The sequence below is a fragment of the Rhincodon typus genome, chromosome 25, assembly GCF_021869965.1.
Source record: "Rhincodon typus isolate 14 chromosome 25, sRhiTyp1.1, whole genome shotgun sequence".
NCBI lineage: Eukaryota > Metazoa > Chordata > Chondrichthyes > Orectolobiformes > Rhincodontidae > Rhincodon > Rhincodon typus.
Genome location: NC_063356.1, coordinates 41107620 through 41124313, shown reverse-complemented (window position 1 = coordinate 41124313; position 16694 = coordinate 41107620). Strand labels below are relative to the sequence as shown.

Genomic DNA, 16694 nt, shown 5'->3' with positions numbered 1-16694 from the left:
GCTGTCTAATCAAAGTGCAAAGATGGGAAATAAATCTTGTTTTCCTCTCAGTCCATTCATCTGCATTTATTTACTTAAATGCCCCCACCCAACCTTTCATGTGGCTTCTGCATAAGCATTGATTCATTCCTTTTTTTGGACCAATATTTAATTTGTAAGGTAATTTATACTTTTATAAGTTAAACTATTGCTGTGTAAAAGAAAATTAAACCACTAAGTTGGAATAACTTTTGCTTTTATCAGTAACTGGATTTGATCTCTGGGGTGTTCTTGTTTCAACTGGTCTTGTCTGCACCTTTTACTGTACTATGGTAAGTTTAATCTGGTTATATTTATATTTATATTTATATATGTATGTGTGTGTAAGTGCATGTGACTCTGTGTGTGTTGCTGCAGGTGAACCAAAAAGGTATGTAGATACATTTGGCTGTATTTGTACAAACTTTTTCTGGGCATATATCGTGATACAAATGTGTAAACCAGGTGTGAGAAACAGATCCTGAAGCCGATGAATCAGTACAGATGGATTCATGTAAGTGTGGTGTTACAGAGACTTTCAAATCTGCCATTATTCCCACCGTATTTAACACCTGATCCCTGCATCCTTGCAAACTACCATTCCATATCCAACTTTCCTTTCCCTCTCTAAAGTCCATGATTGATTTATCTCCCAATTGCCTGTCCATTTTCCTCACGACTCTTAAGTTTGAGTCCCCTTGTTCCGAGACAACACTTCTCATCTTTCTTGCCCTGCCACCTGCCTTTGACACAGTTGATCACACCTTCCTCTTCTGACGTCTCTCCATGTTGCCCAGCTGTGTGGGACCTTGTTTACCTAGTCTCACCCTTTTCTACCTGATTAGAGACATTGCATTGCTCCAATTGGGCTTCTTTTCTGTGTTCTTGCCCCATTACCTCTAGTGTCTCCTAAGGACGTATGCTTAATCCCTCCCATTCATCATCAACTTTCTGCCCCTCAGCAATATCTTTCAAGATCGCGTGACAGTTTACGCATGTTCACTGATGTATTCCAGGTATACAACACCAGCCCGCTCGATTTCCCTGTCTCTACGTTATCAGACTGTTTATCCATTATCCTGTAATGAATAAACAGAAACAATTGCACTCTGAGGCGATTGAAACATTTTCTTTGTTCCGGCCACAACCTTATATCCTTGCGCCAACTGATCTCTCTGACTGGCAACTTAGTGAAGCTGCTCCAGACTGTTCGCAACTTTGGTATCATATTTGATCCCAAGATTAATTTTCAATCACATTTAGGACCTTAAGAAATAGGAGCATAAATAGGCCTTTCAGCCATCATGTCTGCTGTGACATTCAAAAGATCAAGGCTGATCTGATGATCCTCAACTCAACTAATCTGCCTTTTCCCCATATCTCTTGATTCCCTTAATAATTAAAAATGTCTATCTCAGCCTTGAATATACTTAACAACCCAGCCTCGACAACTCTCTGGTAAAGACTACCAAAGATTCATACCCTCTGAAAGAAGAAATTCATCCTCATTTCTGTCCTAGATGGGTGACCCCCTTACTCAGAGATTATGCCATCTGGTCCTGGACTCTCCCACAAGTAGAAATAACCTTTCCGCATCCACCCTATCAAGTCCCTTAAGAATCTTGTATATTTTAAAAAGGTTCCCTCTCATTCTTCTAAATTCTAATGAGTACACATTCAACTTACTCATCCTCTCTTCATAAGACAGTCTCTCCATACCTGATATCAGCATAATGCAGCTTCCCTGGACAGCCTATGTTGCCAGTTTAACTTTCTTTAGATGTCGGGCCCAAAAGCTGATCTCAGCGGATCTGCAGTTGAAACAATCATTCATTTTTTAAGTGACTGTTCTAATGTATTTCTGGCCAATCTCTAAACTTCTCCCTTCTGTAAATTTCAGGTTATGCAAAACTCTGCTGAGCATGCCTCAACTCACACTGATTTCCATTCCACAATCACCCTGATGCTCTCTGATCTATAATGTCTCCCAGTGAACTGACACCCTGATATTAAAATTTTCACTTTCGTTCTGAATACATATGAACATACAAACCTATGAATCAAGAGCAGAAGTAGGCCAATAGCCTGCTGTGTCATTTAACCATTTGGCAAGCCATGTACCTCAATCCCTCTGCATTTTATAACTCTGCAGTCCTCACCATTTAGATAATGTTCTCCTGCCAAAATGGGCAACATTACATTTTCCCATATTATTTTCCTTTTGCCATATCCTTGCCTGCTTCTTCTAGCTAACAAAATATTTTTGTAACTATTTTCCCTCTTTGCTACTTAATGTCCTACCTATCTTTGTGTTTTCAGCAAATTTGGCAACCACGTTTTCTGTCCCTTCATCTAAGTCATTTATATAAACACTTGAGTTCCAGCACTGATCCCTGTGACATTCCACCTGTTACATCTTGCTAAACTGAAAAAGATCAGTTTTCACCTGCTCTGCTCCGTGTTAACCAAAGATTTATCTATACGAGGATACTACCCCCTACATCACAATCTTTTATGTTCTGCAATATTCTTTGATGTGGCACCTTATTAAATGCCTTCTGGAAAAGTACAGTACAACCATCGGTTCCCCTTTAGACACAGCACATTTACCTTCAATAGATAGGTCAAATATAATATCCCTCTTGCAAAACCATGTTGGCTTTTCTTGATGTCCTCAAACTTATCCAAGTGCCTGATTATAACTTTGTCAATTACAGCTTTGAACATGTCTCTTGTGACAGACGTTAAGCTAATTACCCTGTAGTTGCCTGCCTTCTGAATCACTCCATTTTGAATTAAGAAGTTACATTTGCTATCTTCCAATCCAAAGGGATTATCCCCGAATCAAGGGAGTTTTGGCAGATTAAGACCAATGCATCAACCTTTCACCAGCCATATTTTAATACCCTGGAATGAAGTCCCTTAGGATCTGGGCACTTGTCAGCCCATAACTCCAACAATTGACTCAAACGCCCCCATCTCATGTTTGTTATTTTCCTGAATTCCTCCCTCCCTTCCTGATTTATAGCTGCTTCTGGGATGTTATTTGTATCTTCAAATGTGAAGACCGATGCAAATTATCTGTTCAATGAATTTACCATTTCCTTATTTTCCATCTTCAATTCATCATTCCCACTTTCTATAGGACCAACACTTACTTTGTTAACTTTTTTCCTTATTAAATATTTAAGCAAATTCTAAATTCTTAACACCTGTTTTATATTTCTGGCTAGCATTCTTTTATACTCAGAAATTTCCCCCTTTTTAACTTCTGGCTAGTGTTTGCTGTTTTTCTTTACATTCTCCAATATTCTGATGTGCCACCTGTCTTTGCATAAATACCTGATTTTTCTTTTAGTTTGTGAAATAACTGCACAGCGGCCGGTATCCCATCACCAAGTCACCATTTATTTACATGTGGTATGTACATGGGCTCTGACCAGCCAGCTCAGAGCCATTCCCTAGGATTGGGACACTGTCTGAATTTCTTCCTTATATCTGTCGGCCAGGGCTCCCAGATTGGCCCACATTAACAACCACGACCTAGGATCTCATAGTTAATGAGATCCACCTTGCCCTGGTTCCAATCACTACATTTTGATATTATCTTTAACACTTGTGATTGACCATGATTGGTGCGTCTCTCTTTTGGAATTTTTTGTACTTGTTGGAATGTATCTATTCTGCATACTGTGGAATATCCCATTAAACGTCTGTCATTGTATCACTATTAAGCTATCTTTCAACCTACTTTGCCGATTCACTGTTGCAGCTCTGCTTTCATGTCCTCATAATTGTTCTTAATTAGATTTTATGAAAATAATCTTGAACCCACTCCTCTCACCTTTGAACTGAATGTAAAATTTAATCAATCATATTGCATCCAATGCTACCTAGGGACACCTTCACTGTGAGATCATTAATACCAGTTCCAGTGTAACTTGGTTTCTGGTTAGCTCCATGCTGTTCCAAAAATTCCATTTTTGAACTCCTCACATTATGGACCAGACCAGATCTCCACAACAATCCCCACCCCCACTACCCTCTTCCACCCCAAGTATTGTAAGGAAATAGCCTAGACCCTAACTTTATATTTATTTAAAAGCAAGTGTGAAATGCTGTGTTCCTGATATGATTTGAGTGGTCCACCACTAGGCTTTAATCAGAATACACTTTATTCTTACAACACAGTTAAAATACAAATGAAAAAAAATTGGCACAACTTTAATTCTTTTGAAATACTTAGTGAAATAGTATACAGGTATTTCTCCTATAACATGATAGTTGCGTTCTTGTGTGACCTCGCGCTACAGAAAATCACTACAGAAAATTGCTTTGTAGTGAAATTGCTATAGAAAATTGCTATACTGTATTGTAGAAAGTTCGCGTTATCCAAACAACGTCCACTATTCATCAATTGTGTTACAGCCAATTTGCGTTAACAAAACACGCGTTACAGCAAAAATACCTGTATGATTTAACCACTAATCATAAACTGTACCAATATAAGCAATATCCCATAATCACACCCTTGGCAAGGCAATTTAACGAAACAGTTTTACACTCACAAGCTATCTTCTCACTCTAGCAGCATAGAGAGAGCTCTAGCTTATAGGTGTGAGGCTGGAAAAGCACGGCAGGTCAGACAGCATCCAAGGAACAGGAATGTCAACTTTTTGGGCTGAAACCCTCCGTCAGGACTTGGGAGGGGGAGGGGAGACCAGAAATAAATAGAGGGAAGGGTATGTGGCGGGGGGAAGGGTAGGAGAGATGATGACAGGTGGATGCAGCTCGGGGATTATTGTGATTGATCTGTGGGAAGGGTGGAGAGCAGATAGGTGAATAGGAAGATGGACATATTAGGTCAGGTCAAGAGGGTGAGGGCTGGACATGGGATAAGGCTGGAGCTGGAGGGATTTTGAAGCTGGTGAAGTCAATGTTAAGGCCATTGGGCTGTAAGCTTCCAAGGCGAAGTGTCAGGTGTTGTTCCTCCAGTTTCTGTTTGGCCTCACTGTGACGGTGGAAGAGACCAAGGTTGGTTATGTCATCAGGGAGTGCGGGGGGGAGCGGAATTAAAATAGATGGCAAATGGAAGATCGGGTTGGCTGTTGTGCGGAGAGCACAGATGTGGCAGAGGAATTGGGCATATGGAATAGCATTTTTGCAGGAGGGTGGGTGAGAGGAGGTATAATTGAGGTAGTTGGGGAGTCGGTGGGTTTGAAATGGATGTCGGTGGTGAGTCTGTTTTTGGAGATGGAGGCGGAGAGGTCCAGTAAGGGGAGGGAGGTGTCAGGTGAATTTGGGGGCTGGGTGGAAGGTGTTGGTGAAGTTGATGAACTACTTGAGCTCTTCACGGGAGCATGAGGCTGCACCAATGCAGTCATCAATATAGCAGAGGAAGAGGTGAAGGATGGTGCCAGTGTAGTTGCAGAAGAGGGACTGTTCCACAAATACCCCCAAAGAGGCAGGCATAGCTTGGGCCCATGCAAGTGCCCATAGCCACCCCTTTGGATTGTAGGAAGTGGGAGGAATTGCAGGATAAATTATTGAGTGTGAGGATCAGTTCAGCCAGGCAAATGAGAGTGTCACTGGAGGGGGACTGGTTGGGTCTATGGGAGAGGAAGAAACGGAGGACTTTTAAGCCCCCAGCTGTGGGTAATACAGGTGTATAGGGACTGTACATCCATGGTGAAGGTGAGGTGTTGGGGGCTGGGGAATTGAAAGTTTTGGAAAAGGTGGAGGACGTGGGTTGTGTCCTGAATGTAGGTGGGGAGTTCCTGGACCAAAGGGCAAAGAATGGAGTCCAGGTAGGAGGAGATGAGATCAGTGGGGCAGGAGCAGGCAGAGACAGTATGTCGACCGGGGCAGTTGGGTTTATGAATTTTGCGTAGGAGATAGAAATGGATGGTGCGGGGTTGGGGAATTATCAGGTTGGAGGCTGTGGATGGCAGTTCTCCCAAAGTGATGAGGTGTTGATGGTCTGGGAGATGATGGCTTGGCGATTGGAGGTGGGGATCATGATCAAGGGGATGGTAGGAGGAGATGTCAGAGAGTTGGCGTCTGGCCTCAGCGATGTGGAGGTCACTATGCCATACTGCCACAGTGCCCCCCCACCTCCCCATTGTCGGTGTGTTTAATAGTGAGGTTGGGGTTTGAGTGAAGGGAGCGGAAGGCTGTGCGTTCTGATGGAGAGAGGTTGGAATAAGTGAGAGGGACGGAGAGATCCAAGCGATTGATTTCACGGCGTCAGTTTAAGATGAAGAGCTTGAGGGAGGGTAGGAGGTCAGGAGGATGGAGTTTGCTGGAGGTAGGAGAAGGGGTAGTTAGGGGGTAGGTTGGATTCCCGTTCAAAGAAATTGGCGCGAAGGTGGAGATGGCAGAAAAAGAACTTGACATCATGGGATGTGTGGAATTCATTTATGTGTGGGCGCAGGGTAATGAAGGTGAGCCCCTTGCTGAGGACTGACTCCACACTCCACCCTTCCCACGGAAAACTCACAATAACCCCCTCCCTGCATTGTCTACCTATCACCATCTCTCCTACACTTCCACCCACCCCACACCCCACCCTCTATTTATTTCTATACTCCCCACCCCTTCCCCAGTCTTGATGAAGGGTTTCGGCCCGAAACATGGATTTTCCTGCTCTTCAGATGTTGTCTGACCTGCTGTACTTTTCCAGCCCACGCCTATAGTCTCTGGATTCCAGTATCTGCAGTTCTTATTGTCTCCAAGGAAGAGAGCTGTAGCTGTTAGTCCAGCAGCCAGCTAGCAGAAACCTTCTCACCAACTTAAACCAGAACTGAAAACCTTCCTGGTTCTGTGTGAGCCTTGACCCCTGCCACTCATGATTCTTTTGTTTCATTAAAAAAAAACACCCAGGGATATTGCCAAGCAGTTTACCAACTATCTGTCTAAAGGAGACATTCAGCCAACATCTGTCTGCAAGAGAAACAGGAGAGAACACATCTCTCTTAAAGGCACAGTACCGTCACATTCATCTAGGCTAGCTTTGCCCATCTGACTTCCCAGATTGATATGTTGATTCATATCACCAAAGATTATTACCTTGCCATTCTGTCAAGCTCTCATGATCTCGTCTTTTAAGCTGTCCACTGTACTGTGTGGTTATTATTATGATCTATGCACCACTCCTGTCTTCTGTTTTCTAACCAAGCTATTTATAGGCCTTTATTCTCTATTGTATTAACATCTTCATTATGTAACAGAGGCACTCTTTATCTTTTCCTGCTTTCCTAGCATCCCTAAGTGTGCTGTGCCCTCCTAGATTCAAGTCCTAATCCTGTTATCCTGCAGCCATGTCTCTGTAATGGCTACCAGATCATAACTATTCATTTTTATCTGTTCTGTCAGTTCGTCTTTTTAGTTTTGAGTATACATCCCAGAACTTGTTGGATTCCGAGAGGGTTCCAGCAGATTAAAAAACTGGGAATGTGAAACCCCTGCTCAAGAAGGGGGGACCCAAAGAGCAGGAAACTACATGCTGTATAGCCTAACATCCGTCAGTGGGAAATGTTAGAGTCTATTTGTGAACAAAGTTAACATTTCGAGTTCAGTATGACTGTTCTTCAGAAGTGCCTTGAAGAAGAGCTATTCCAGGTTTAAAATTCAACTCTGTTTCTCTGTCCACAGATGCAGTTTCACCTGCTGAGTTTCACCAGCATTCTCTGTGTTTGTTTCAGACATGATCTTGATGAATGCCAGGACAGGGTTGAAGGTCAAATGGCCTAACCCTGTTCCTGTTCCTTATGTTTTTTTATCTCCTTAGGAATAGAATAGCCCATAATCACTTAGCAGATACTCACCAATTAACCAGTTTCTTCTTTTGCAGCAAAGCAAGAACGATACCTGGAGGCTGATAACGTTTGTGCAAAAGCAACAAAAAACGCCTCTTTCCCTTCCTTTGCTTGGTTCCCTGAAGAGCATAGCTCCAGCACTCACTCGATTGCAAATCTCACTCAATCCCTCTAATTCTCTGTGATCTCCTCCAGCCAAACATCTCTCTGAGATACTTGCACTGCTCTAAATTTGACCCCTGGTACATTTCCAAAATTAATCTCTAGCCCATTGCTCATGCCTTCAGTTGCAACTCTGGAATTCTCATCCTACACACCTCCACTGCTCTACCTCTCACTTCTCCTTATAAACACTCCTTAAAACCACAGCCTAGGCCCAGTTTTTGTGTTCTATCCTCATATCTTTTTAGGTAGCTTTGTGCCATTTTTGTAACATGATGCCTCTTGTGTTTTAGGGTGGTCTGAAAGCTGTGGTGTGGACTGATGTGTTCCAGCTGACGGTTATGATCCTTGGGTTTGTGGCAGTGATAATCCGAGGTGCGGTAATTCATGGAAGTTTTGCGCAGGTGCTGAATATTTCATATCATGGAGGAAGACTCAACTTCTGGGAGTAAGACCCTGACACTTATCTTTGGGGATATGAGAATAAGTTAGCAATGTAGGGAGGGTGGCTTTCTCATAGCGATTTGATGATTTTGGAATCAGATTTTGACGTGTTGTGTGGCACTGTCACTGTGCTAAATGGGACAGACATCAAACAGATCTAGCAGTGCAACACTGGGATTCCATATGGCAATATAGGCCACCAACATTAGCAGAATCACATTTCAACACAATCTACAACTTCATGGTCCAGCAGAGCCCGTACTTAACTATTACCATCAAACCTGCAAAACCCCTCATTCAATGAAGAGAGCATTGGCTATTGGCCCTGACAACATTCTAGTGGTAGTACTGAACACTTGTGTGCCAGAACTTGCTGAGCCTCTAGCTGATTAACACTACTGGAATCTACCCAAAAACGTGAAAAGTCTCCCAGGTATATCCTGTACACAAAAGGCAGGACAGATTCATCCCGTGCAATTACTGTCCCTGTTGGTCATAATCAATCCCATCGGATCATCAGTAAAGTGATCAAGCAGCACTTGCTTAACAATAACCTGCTCATTCATGCTCTGTTTAGGTTCCTCAGCTCCTGATCTCATTACATTCTTGGTTCAAGCATGGCCAAAAGAGCTGTATTCCAGAAGTGAGGTGCCAGAACAACCGCACTTGACATCAAGGAGACTGGAATTAATAATTGGTGGAAATTTTCTGCTTATTGGAATCATATCTGTCACATAGGAAGATGAGATTGTAGACATCCTCAGTGAACTGGTGTGTTTGGTTGCAGACTTTCGTCACCCTGCTAGGTAACATCGTCAATGCGCCTCCGGTGAAAGGTTGGTGTTCTGTCCTGCTGGTTATTTAAATGCCTTGGTTTGCTGGGGTGGTTGGCATTACATCCGGTTCTGTTTTTCAGTGGTTTGTGTATCAGGTCCAGTTCAATGTGTTTGTTGATGGAGTTCTGGTTGGAATGCCAGGGCTCCAGGAGTTCCCTGGTATGTCTCTGTTTGGCTCGTGCTTTTATGGATGTGTTGTCCCAGGTGAATTTGTATCCTTCTTTGTCTGTGTGTATTGAGACCAGTGAAAATTGGTTGTGTCTCTTGGTGGCTGGTTGGTGTTTGTGTATCCTTATTATCAGTTTTCTTCCAGTTTGGCCTATGTAATGCTATATGTGATATGAGGCATATAAATAACAAGCGGGACAGAACACCAACGCTTCACCGGAGGCGCACTGATGATGTTACCCAGCAGGGTGACGAAACATCTGCCATCAAACACACTGGCTCGGCAAGCAAGTCTACAACCTCATGCACAATGCAAGCTACAAATCTTCTCAAAAACTTTATACATAGGATGATGGTTTTGATGGTGGAGGTCAGGCGTCAAGATTCCAGAACATCTCGGGAGTTCCTCAGGGTAGTGTCCTCAGCCTAACCATGTTCAGTTGCCTCTTCAATGACATTCCCTCCATGATAAGGTCAGAAGTGGGAATGTACGCTCATTTACTGAAAGATGGCTTAGCGTAAGGGCAGCTCAGTGGGTCAGTGGTTAGCATTGCTGCCTCACAGCACCAGGGACCCAGGTTCGATGACAGTCTTGGATGACTGTGTGTGAGGAGTTTGCACATTCTCCCCACGTCTGTATGGGACTGATCATTGCCCCTCCGAATGCACAATTTCTAACTCAAATGTGTCACAAGTTACACCATACTGAGACAAACTGAAACAGTAAAGCAGCTTCACACAAAATCAGCCATAGTGGTCCCAATGATCCATTCCTACACTTTGTAAATGTGACCTTTAAACTCAACTTAAATGTATCCTTCCTTTCAACCTCTGAATTATAATGTACACAATGAGAATCTCCAAATTGTTGGCTCTTTTTATATTCTATGTTATCTAATGTTACTGGGCATCCTTCATCATAAGACAAGGGACTTTGTGTTGATGATTTGTGGTATTTTCCCAGGTGACCACTGCTGGCACCTTGTGTTATTTGCCATTTCTACCAGTAGGAGATACTGGGCAAGGGTTATATGAAGTTGTTCACTGCCACCAATGCTCCTTTGTCTTTGGCAAATGTTGTGATTGCTCATTGAGGCAAATGTTGTGATTGCTCATTGAGGATACACTCCTGTAGAGTACAGAAGGGGTACTGTTAACAGAAAACAACAAAGTTATTAACAATAAGTACACCAGAGTTAGGCATTCATAAGACTAGGACCACAGGGAGCAGATATATCAGCACGGTCCAACAGCTAAAGTCCTACTACTGATCTCCAGCAGGAGTAGGAGTAGGTGTAGGCCGTCTGGCCCTTCGAGCCTGCTCCGCCATTCAATAAGAACATGGCTGATCTTTTCGTGGACTCAGATCCACTTACCCGCGTTCTCACCGTATCCCTTAATTCCTTTATTGTTCAAAAAAATCTACCTTATCTTTAAAAATGTTTACTGAAGTAGCGTCGACTACTTCACTGGGCAAGGAATTCCACAGATTAACAGCCCTCTGGGTGAAGAAGTTCCTTCTCAATTCAGTCCTAAATCTGCTCCCTCTAATCTTGAGGCTATGCCCTCTTGTCCTAGCTTCACCTGCCAGTGGAAACATCCTCTCTACTTCTATCTTATCTATTCCCTTCATAATTTTATATGTTTCTATAAGATCCCCCCTCAATCTTCTGAATTCCAATGAATAAAATCCCAATCTAGTCAGTCTCTCCTCATAAACCAACCCCCTCAACTCCAGAATCAACCTAGTGAACCTCCTTTGCACCCCCTCCAGTGCCAGTACATCCTTTCTCAAGTAAGGAGACCAAAACTGCACACAGTACTCCAGGGTGTGGCCTCACCAGCACCTTGTACAGCTGCAACATAACCTCTCTGCTTTTAATCTCAATCCCTTTAACAATGAAGGACAAAATTCCATTTGCCTTCCTAATTACTTGTTGTATCTGCAGACCTACCTTCTGTGATTCATGCACAAGGACGCCCAGGTCCCTCTGCATAGCAGCATGCTGCAACTTTTTACCATTCAAGTAATAATCCTTTTTACTATTACTCCTACCAAAATGTATGACTTCACATTTATTTACATTGTATTCCGTCTGCCAGACCTTTGCCCGCTCACTCAATGTATCTATGTTCCTCTGCAAAGTTTCACAGTCCTCTGCACACTTTGCTTTGCCACTCATCTTAGTGTCATCTGCAAACTTTGACACCCTACATGTGGTCACCAACTCCAAATCATCTATATAAATTGTAAATAATTGCGGTCCCAACACCGATCCCTGAGGCACACCACTAGTCACTGACTGTCAGCTAGAATAGCACTCATTTATCCCCACTCTTTGCTTCCTGTTAGTCAACCAATCCTCTATCCATGCTAATACTTTACCCTTAATGCCATGCATCCTTATCTTATGCAGTAGCCTCTTGTGCGGCACCTTGTCAAAGGCCTTTTGGAAGTCTAGGTACACCACATCCACTGGGTCCCCATTGTCCACCTCGCTTATAATGTCTTCATAGAATTCCAAAAGATTTGTCAAGCATGACCTGCCCTTCATGAACCCATGCTGCGTCTGCCCAACGGGACAATTTCTATCAAGATGCCTTGCTATTTCTTCCTTGATAATAGACTCAAGCATCTTCCCCACTACAGAGGTTAAGCTAACCAGTCTATAATTCCCCATCTTTTGTCTACTTCCCTTTTTAAACAGTGGCGTCACATTTGCTGTTTTCCAATCTGCTGGGACTGCCCCAGAGTCCAGCGAATTTTGGAAAATTACCGCCAGTGCACCTGCTATTTCTCCCGCCATCTCTTTTAGTACCCTGGGATGCATTCCATCAGGGCCAGGAGACTTATCAATCCTTAGCTCCATTAGCTTGCCCAACACTACCTCTTCCGCAATTATGATTGTTTCCAGGTCCTCACCTACCTTCGTCTCTTTGTCAATTACTGGCATGTTATTAGTGTCCTCCACTGTGAAGACAGATACAAAATACCTATTCAAAGCCTCGGCCATTTCATCATATCCCATAACTAAATTCCCCTTCTCATGCTCTAAAGGGCCAATGTTTACTTTAGCCACTCTTTTTCATTTTATATATTTATAGAAACTTTTCCTATCTGTGTTTATATTCTGTGCTAGTTTTTTCTCATGTTCTATCTTACTTTTCCTTATAGCTCTTTTTGTGGCTTTCTGTTGACCTTTAAAGTTTTCCCAATCTTCTAGTTTCATGCTGTTTTTGGCCACTTTGTATGCCTTCTCTTTCAATTTGATAGCCTCCCTTATTTCTTTAGACACTCATGGCAGATTACCCCTTTTTTTACAGTCCTTCCTTTTCATTGGAATATACTTTTGCTGAGCACTTTGAAAGACTGCTTTGAAAGTCCACCACTGCTCGTCAACTGTCCCACCATAAAATCTTTGTTTCCAGTTTACTTTAGCCAAGTCCTCCCTCATTCTATTGTAGTTCCCCTTGTTCAAGCACAGGACCCTGGTATTGGATTTTGGACCCTGGTATTGGATTTTATCTTCACACTCTCCATCTGTATTCTAAATTCAACCATACTGTGATCACTCCTTCCAAGAGGATCCCTAACTATGAGGTCATTAATTATTCCTGTCTCATTACACAGGACCAGATCTAGGATAGCTTGGTCCCGCGTTGGTTCCATTACATACTGTTCAAGAAAACTATCACGGATACACTCAACGAACTCCTCCTCAAGGCTACCCTGACCGAGCTGGTTCGACCAATCTACATGTAGGTTAAAATCCCCCATGATAATTCCTGTACCATTTTTACAGGCATTAGTTATTTCTTTGTTTATTGCCCGCCCCAATGTGATGTTATTATTTGGTGGCCTATAGACTACTATATGAGTGACATTTTCCTCTTAGAATTTCTAATTTCCACCCAAATGGATTCAATCTCATTCTCCATAGAACCTATATCATCTCTCAGCACCGCCCTGATGGCGTCCTTGAATATCAGAGCTACACCACCTCCCTTACCTTCCTGTCTGTCCTTCCGAATAGTCTGGTACCCTTGGATATTTAACTCCCAGTCGTGACCATCCTGTAACCATGTCTCCGTAATGGCTACCAAATCATATTCATTCGCGATGATTTGTGCCGTTAACTCATCAACCTTGTTACGAATGCTACGAGCATTCAGGTAAAGTGCCTTTATGCTAGCTTTCTTACCCTCATGATTTCCAACATCTCTAATAATATCTCCTGAGTTATCCTTCCTTTTTGCTTCTTTCTTAGTCTGCCTTGAACTTTAACCCTCCTGCACACATGCTAACCTGCTGCTTACCTTTTTATTTACCATCATACTCCCTGTCGTTTTCCCTTTCCCTTCCCCCCCAACTCACTAGTTTAAAGTCCTAGTGACCACCCTATTTATCCTTTTCGCAAGAACACTGGTTCCAGATCGGTTCAGGTGGAGACCATCCCATCGGTACAGATCCCTCCGGTTCCAAAACTGATGCCAATGCCCCATGAAATGGAACCCCTCTTTCCCACACCACTTCATTAGCCACGTGTTTACTTCCCTAATTTTCTTATCCCTAAGCCAATTTGCACGTGGCTCGGGCAGTAACCCGGAGATTATGACCCTCGAGAAACTGTTCCTTAATTTCCTTCCTAGTGCTTGATAACCCCCAAACAGGTCCTCCATCCTAGCCTTGCCTATGTTGTTAGTCCCAACGTGGACCACAACAACTGGATCCTCCCCCTCCCGCTCCAATATCCTTTCAAGCCAGTCAGAGATGTCCTGCACCCTGGCACCGGGCAGGCAACACACCATGCGGGACTCCCGATCCGGCTTGCAAAGGATACTATCTATCCCCCTAACTATAGAATCCCCTATAACTACCCCTTGTCTTTTTGCTCCCCCCTCTTGAATGGCCTTCTGCACCATGGTGCAGCGGTGAGCTGGCTCATTCTCCCCGCAGCCCTTTTCCTCATCCACACAGGGAGCAAGTATCTCGTACCTGTTGGATAAGGTCAAAAGCTGAGTCTCCTCCACTCCTGAACTCAGGATCTCCCTACCTGCCTCACTTGCGGTCACACCCTGTTGTCCCTGATCACTAACTGGATTTGAATTACTTAATCTACCAGGTGTGACTGCCTCCTGAAACAAAGCGTCCAGGTAACTCTCCCCCTCCCGGATGTGCCGCAGTGTTTGAAGCTCAGATTCCAGATCTTCAACTCTGAGCCGGAGTTCTTCCAGCAACCAACACTTGCTGCAGATGTGGTCACTGCCGTTCACAATGGGATCAGCCAGCTCCCACATCATACAGCTACAGCACATCACCTGCCCAGCCATCTCTACTTAGTTAATTACTTTATTACTTTATCTCAATTTATGAGTTAAATACTTTCTAATACTTCTCTGCTATGCTCCTTTCAAATAACCAATTAATAGATAAATAAAGAAAAAGTAAATTTTTAACCAATTACACAATACAGAAGAAATAGAAAAAGTATAAAAACCTTACCTTACCAACACACCACAGAGTCCTTTTTTTTTTGGTTAGAGGAGGGCGGCGGGTGGGAGACACTACACGTTTAGTGTCTCGGGTTCAGCCGCTGCCCAAATATATTCCCGGCAGCCCCCTGGTCCTCGCTGTCACCTCTCCCTCTGCTGCTGAAAAATGAAGGCCGCTGACGCTCGAGGTAAGCCCTTTTAAGAGGGAAAGCTTACCTTCCTGGCAGCCCCCTGGTCCTCGCTGTCGCCTCTCCCTCTGCTGCTGAAAAATGAAGGCCAATGAAGGTTACCTTATAGACATTTATAAAACCATGAGGATCATGGATAGGGTGAATAGCCAAGGTCTTTTTCCACAGGTGAGGGAGTCCAAAACTAGAGGATGTACGTTTAACGTGAGAGGGGTAAAATTTAAAAGGGAGCTGAGGGGTAACTTTTTCATGCAGAAGGTGGTACGTGTCTAGAACAAGCTGCCAGAGAAAGTGATGAGGTGAGTACAGTTACAACATTTAAAAGCCATCTGGATGGTTGAATAGGAAGGGTTTAGAGGGATCTGGTCCAAATCCTGACAAATGGGACTGGGTCAGATTGGGATATCTGGTCTGTGCAGATGAGTTGGATGGAAGGGTCTGGTTTTGTGCTTTATGATTCTATAACTGTCAGAACAGGCAGCTAGAGCTACACGTAAATGCCAAAATCAAAGGGATAGTCTTTTCAACAGGTGGCACTGCCTCACCACTGTGCTGTTCTGCCAGCTGAGATCGTGCACTCACATGGGCATGTGCGCATGATGGTAGCACTTTGTCTCTACTGTCTCATTGTTACTCCAGCAATAAAACTACAACAAATCAAACAGTCGATCCTCACCACTGTTTCCTTGCCTGTTCTCAGCTTTGATCCAAGCCCAATAAGACGACACACCTTCTGGACGATCGTGGTTGGTGGAACCTTTGTGTGGACAGCTATTTATGGCATCAATCAGTCTCAGGTTCAGCGGTACATTGCTTGTAGAAGCCAGTTTGAGGCTAAGCTGTAAGTATCAGCTCGACAGTTGCCTAGATCTATTGAAGTGTGTGACATGGTGCTCAAGTGGATCAGTAGTAATTATGTTACAAGTGCTACACGTAAACCCACTTCATGTTGTCCACAATCTCTGGGTATTCTCCGACCATGTCACCAGCTCCTCTCCATTCGTCTCAATTGTTATCCTGTTTGTAATACTGTGCAGAGGAATCCCAGCCTAAAGATTAATTCAGATGTAGTTGGATGTGTGTTGCCCCTTCAAAAGAACAGGTCAGGTGACCAGAAGCTGGAGCTAGGGGAGGCTGTCTGAGAACTGACAGTGGAGTCGACAGGATGCAATAAAGTGTTCCCTGTTCAATTTACTCTCCATCTACCTTGTATTCTAATTATTGTTCTAGTGAACCACAATTACAACAGTTGGTAATGAGAGTATGATTCGGCCCACCATCTGTGTGGGAATACCTTTTTTTTGTTGGGAAAATGGATATCACATGTACTTTAAAGACAGCGTGGGATTGTGGAAGTAATGTCAAGGGAAGCAGTCACAAGTGGACTCAGACCCCAGTTAATGCCAGGGAAGAATGGTAAGCACTGAGGTATGGACCAAGAGAAGTGGCTGTGAGGGGTACTCAGGCCGCAGCTGATGGCTAAAGAGGGGACTATGCACCCGGATGTCCCAAAAACGTTGCAGAGAACAGTTGTGAGGGTTCTCAGGTTGTAGTCAACAACAGTTAAG

The 16694-nt window shown here is 43.5% G+C and overlaps 1 protein-coding gene across 1 annotated transcript in view; it reads left to right on the top strand.

Annotated features, from left to right (window-relative positions):
* The window catches only part of LOC109911703 (sodium-coupled monocarboxylate transporter 1-like), a 77301-nt gene that overhangs the window by 11093 nt on the left and 49514 nt on the right, over positions 1 to 16694 (top strand). The window contains exons 4-7 of the mRNA XM_048611848.1: positions 244 to 311; positions 8291 to 8445; positions 15827 to 15967; positions 16116 to 16149. Of these exons, the coding sequence (XP_048467805.1) occupies positions 244 to 311; positions 8291 to 8445; positions 15827 to 15967; positions 16116 to 16149 (398 nt within the window). The remainder of the gene's footprint in view (positions 1 to 243; positions 312 to 8290; positions 8446 to 15826; positions 15968 to 16115; positions 16150 to 16694) is intronic.